The 5,639-nt window shown below is 36.3% G+C and overlaps 1 protein-coding gene across 1 annotated transcript; it reads right to left on the bottom strand.

Moving 5' to 3' along the window:
- Positions 1 to 1,517: 1,517 nt before the first annotated feature.
- On the bottom strand, positions 1,518 to 4,452 carry LOC106461036 (tudor domain-containing protein 1-like). Its single transcript, XM_013920818.2, has 2 exons — positions 1,713 to 4,452; positions 1,518 to 1,595 (listed from the first exon to the last, which is right to left on the bottom strand). The coding sequence occupies exons 1-2, from the start codon at positions 4,054 to 4,056 to the stop codon at positions 1,528 to 1,530; spliced, it is 2,412 nt and encodes an 803-aa protein (XP_013776272.2). The 5' UTR covers positions 4,057 to 4,452; the 3' UTR covers positions 1,518 to 1,527.
- Between the last annotated feature and the right edge of the window lie 1,187 nt (positions 4,453 to 5,639).

Raw genomic sequence — 5,639 nt, 5'->3', positions numbered from 1 at the left:
ACAAGAAGAAAACTCAAAAAGTATTTTAAATAGTATTTAATCATGATCCAATATATAGAACTTTTCTTACTAATGAAGATTCATACAATATTTGTCACCCTGAACAGTTGCTAGAAGTAAACAAGATACAATAGGATGATCACATTAATCCTAAGCTTGTTAAGAAAAAATTAGAAATTTTTAAGAATGATAATGCTCTGAAGCTGGACCCGGCATGGCCTGGTGGATAAGGCGCTCGACTCGCAATCTGAGGGTCGCGGGTTCGAATCCCAGTCCCACCAAACATGCTCGTCCTTTCAATGAGGGAAGGCTGTCAAGTGGGTTGCATCCTTGACGTAAGAAACAGCTTTAGAAACGATGGCAGAGCAAGATCTGCCATCGGCTCGACAGTCCGCAGGGACTATGGGAAAAAAAATAATAAAACAAATGCTCCGAATCCAGATAATATTTACTCAAAGGCTTTGAAAGAGGTTAAGTATTGGATATGTGAGCCACTTTTTACAATTTTTTTACATCCTTGAATAGTGCACAGACCAGAAGATTGGAAATTGGCTATGTTATTCCTCTTCTCAAGGGAGGTGATAAAAATTGTCCCAGTAATTATACAATAGGCCTATTAGTCCTACATCAGAGGTGGGACAGTTTTTATAAGTTTGATAAAATATACCTTGCAAAGTCATCTAACATAGTTTATAATATTATTGGATAGTCAGCATGGTTTCACTAATCTTTTAATTTTCTTTGAAGAGATCACTGCTTATGTAGGTAGATAAGTGTGGATTTGGTGTAACTGGACTTTCAGAAAGCAACTGACATGGTACCACATAAAAGGTTTGTTTAAAAAGTTACCTGTGTAGGTATGGGGGACAGATTGTATATAAAACTGGCTAGATGGAAGAAAGCAGAGGGTTGTTATAAATGGAGTTCAGTCAAACTGGATTAAAAGACTCATTGTTCGGACCTTTGTTCTTTTTGATTTACATCAATGACCCAGATGAAGGAATGGCCAATAGATTATTGACATTTGTTGATGAGATTGAAGTTTTGGATGCTGCTGACTGTAAAATGCTACTGCTTTACAAATGAATTTGGATTATTTAGTGAGTTGGGTAAATAAATGCAAGGTAATGCATGAGAGATATCACAAATTGAATAATGAGCATAATTTTGATGGGAATAATGTTTACAATATTATAGAAGAAAAAAGATGTTGGTGTTCTAGTTCATCAGTCTCTTAAGTCATCCAAGCACTGTACTGTTGCTAGTGGCAGAGCAAATAGGATTTGAGAAATATTGAATACAAGTCTAAAAAGGTTAGTCTGATGTATAGGTTATTGGTCAGGCCATATTTGGAGTATTGTGTTTAGTCTTTGGCTCCTTACCTTAGAAAGAGCAGTGAATTGTTGGAAATGGTTCAGAGGAGGGCTACTAAGATGATACATGGGATAAAAAGATTATGGTTTCTGAAATTGTTTCCACTCAAAAAAGAACAAATACATAGCATTTGCATAATGTTACCAATATTCTTTACAGCTCCTTCACCAAACTCCAGTACTTCATGCATAAACTGATAAGTACATGATTTGCAGGTGACTCTGAAAATTAAAAGACTGTGTTATTACTTCTATATTTATGTATTAATTAAGTAACAACTAAAGTTCAGTTCACTATAAATTGTTACTGAAAATGATAAACTACATTGTATTTCTTACCAATTGCAATCTCAGGCCATTTGAAGCCTCTGGTACTGGTAAATACAGGTTTCTGCAAAGATGGGCCTTCATGTTGTCTCATGATTTCAAGTATTGTAACATTCCCTGAAAAATTTTCTGTTAGTTCTACTTCATACACCTCTTCTCTCTTTTGTAGCACTCGAACCTGAAGAATGTTATCTTGCATTAGGTCTCGCAGTTTATCTGAAGGTGCTCTTGGTGGACAGTTGACCAAGCTCAAGTGCAATCCTTGTTGTGGTAGTAGAGAAAACTTTGGAAGAAGTTTGTAAAGTGATTTTATATCTTTTTTTTCACCATTTCCATAGTCAATGAATAATACATCACAGTAAGTCCCAGAAACACTCTGCAATTTTCCACGATAGAAATGTCCATCTTCAGAAAATACAGTACAAGCAAAATCTCCAACTTTTGGATTGAGAAGTGTCTCAGGAGAACCATTACTGTAAAATAAATTCAGCTGTTCTTGAAACTGTTCCAAATCCTTTACAGAGTATTTTGACAGCTGTCCAAAAAAACAAGTTGGTGATTCAAAGTATGATACATAAACAGCTTCAATCTCTTCAACTGGAGGAAGAGGAACTGTTATTTGGTTTAAAGAAGAAACAAACACCTTTATTTCTTCATTAATATCAACTGGTGGATTGGATGTCATATTATACATCAACACTTCATGAATGCCATTTTTAGTTATATTCTTGATTTTTACTACAAGAATATTATTAAGTGTCAATTCTTCAAAAAATTCCACAACCTTATGAGACTCTAGGGAAGATCTGTTCAATGCTTCTATTCCAAACAATGAACATTGGAGAGCCTGAACAGGCATTTTTTGCAAAACTGGTTTTAAACATTTGATGTTTTCCAAATCTGTAACTTCAGAATTTCCATAATCAATAAACCAAACTTCAACTTTATTATCCTGAAAAACCGACATTATTTCTGCTCTATACCATTCAGAATCCTCTGAGAAACGAGCACATACTGGTCGACCAATCCAACACTCTTCAGCTAACAACTGGAATGATGAATTGTCAGTGCCTTTGTAGACACTTACAATCTCAGCCTTTACTGTGTCAATGTTAGAAGTTTCTTGAGCTAACTGGCAATAGAAATTACCAGGACTTTGAATGTGTGACACTACAACTTCATGGGCTGTTTCCCCCATTAAATTGATTCTATTAAACTTTAAACAGTTTGGCCTTAATTTAATTGGACTTGCAATATTTCTTCCATCTACATATAAAGTAACAATGTAAGACCCATTATCTTGTTTAAGTACAGTACAAAGCAATCGTTTGTTACAGGTAGACTCTATAAGCTCTGTGGTATTGATGGTGCACTCACTGCCAAGAGAACATTCTATAGCTTGAGCAGGTAGTGTCATGAATTCCCGTGGAAGTTGGAACAACTCTGAAAAACTTTTTGTTTCAGAGTTTCCATAGTCCACAAAAAACACTCTACATTTAGCTCCAGTCACTCCACAGACCACTCCTCTGCAGTAGCTCTCATCACTACTGAACTGTGCAATGCACGGCATCCCCAGAGAAAACTGGTTTAAAGGTATCAACCCACTTCCTGAAGCAACTAACTCAGTAACTGCATCCATCAGTGAATTTAGATCTGATTCCTTCTCTACTAAATGTATATAAAATTTTTGTGGGGATTCAATATGTGACACATAAACTTGATGCTGTTTAGTTGCATCAAATGGCATTGCTCTGAGTCCATCATTGTCTGATCTATAACTACTGTGTGGAACTGCAAAACCCTTTGCAACCAAAACACAAGCAATTGGAAGCCTGACAGCTACGCTTTCTCCTAACCTACCAAGAATAATTCCAACAACCTCTTTCATTAACATTTGTTCTTCAAAAAAAGCAATAGACGTTTGATTCCAAATTCCATCTGGCCCAGGTGGGACTACATCTGCAAGGAAGCATTCAACAGCTTGAGGATGAAATGAGAAATACTTTTCTTCAATCTGACGAATATCTCCTACAGACACAATATCCACATTTCCATAATCAATATACTGCACTGCAACAACTGATCCATTAGTAGGTGGTAGAGCAACTACTTTAGCTCTATACCACTGGCCATCTCTAAATGATCTGGCACAGCACAGGGATCCTAAAGGTAACTGGCACTGATGAAGAAACCCTGGAGCATCTTTTAACACTTGATGATACTGTGTAAGAGTATCACTAATTTCCTGCACTGCATTCAAGTCAAACTGGGCCCAAAACTTTAACAACTTCCCCTGTTCGTGAGAGACATGAGTAATTCGAAGTGTATTTTCTTGAGGAAATGAATTAGAGGCCATAGTTTGATTGGTTTACTCCTTAGCACAGTCGCTAACTTAGTGTTCAAATTGTTGGCTGTCAACAGTAGTGGTACTAAAACGATAGCAAACTTAAGGCTTAAAATTAAGCTCAAATCGTAGTTTTTCAACCACTAAGCCAGCGAGTCACTGACAGTCGTTGAACTAACCCTAACGACATAGCTAATTTTATTTTCAAATTCACTCCGTCAACACGTTCCTTTAGCTAGTTTAGATTTTACCGTATAATGAGTTTTAAAATATCTTTACCATGTAACGACTGTTAAAATTAGTGAAAGTCTAGCGTCTTTCAACTCGCAAAAATTTTAAATAGCAAAATACCAAATAATGGTTGTTGATAAAAAAAAAAAATAATTATTATTAACCATTCAAAATCAAACGACGACACATGCACTTCCAACTCTAAGTTCTAACAATCCACCTATTCTATGATGCACTATTTAAACACAAGGGGAAAAGAACTATGTTCCCTTTTCAACCGGTAGATAACAAAATTATGAAACATTAAAATAATGTGGTACAGTAAACACAAAGAGTATATAATTTATACTAATTTCTCTAACAAAAAAAAAAAATAGTGTAATTGCTTTAGCAAATTGTTAGTTTTTTAATAGTGATCTCGTTTTGTTGGATGAGTTTGTTCGTTAATAAGCACAAAGCCACATAATGGGCTATCTGTGCTGTGCCACAACAACCACCGAAACCAAATATTTAGTATTAGGTCGTCAAGAAATTAATGTCGCGCTTTGGAACACTTTCATTAACCACCCCCAAAAACCATACATCACGTATAATAGTTAAACGAACCACCTAATCGTCACGTTAGTGTAGTCTATCTATTGTGTAAAGTTCAGTATACTCTAATCTCTTATAGATGGCACGCGACGAGACACACATTCCGCATGTAATGCTGTTTAAATACAAAAAGGGAAACGATGGCTCAGCAAATTTCGTTCAGGTGACTTTAGTCTTAAAAACTGTAATGATAGGGGCCGACATTTTGGAATTGATATTGATGCCCTGAAAACGCTTGTTGAGTCTAATCCAAGGCAACACATTCGTGAAATGGTTCTGAAATTGCATGTCTCTCATGAAACAAACATCTTCTTCATGGAGCTTTCCCACATTCCTTAGATGTTTATGCATTGTCTCTCACGAAACAATAGTAAAAATAAAGAAGGTGTTTGGGTGCCTCACGTAATGCGCGTAAACTATTTTTTGACAGAATTATCACCGGTGATGAAAAATGGATTATCTCTGCGAATATTAAACGTCAAAAACAATGGCTCAGTCCTAGACAAAAACCATTTCCGACCCCAAAACCTGGACTCCACCGCAGAAAGTGATGTTTTGCATTTGGTGGGACATAAAAGGAGTAATTCATTTCGAACATTTTAATCCACAGCGAACTGTCAACGCAGAGATTTACGGTCAGCAACTGGAGCGTTTAAATCAAGCCCTTCATCAAAAACGCCCTTCACTCGTCTATCGGAAAGGTGTTCTTCTCCACGACAATGCATGTCCACATGTGTCACGTTTAACGCAATACAAGATTATGGAGTTGG

This window comes from Limulus polyphemus, unplaced genomic scaffold (assembly GCF_000517525.1).
Source record: "Limulus polyphemus unplaced genomic scaffold, Limulus_polyphemus-2.1.2 Scaffold885, whole genome shotgun sequence".
Classification (NCBI taxonomy): Eukaryota; Metazoa; Arthropoda; class Merostomata; order Xiphosura; family Limulidae; genus Limulus; species Limulus polyphemus.
This window is presented reverse-complemented; position numbering and strand designations above follow the sequence as displayed.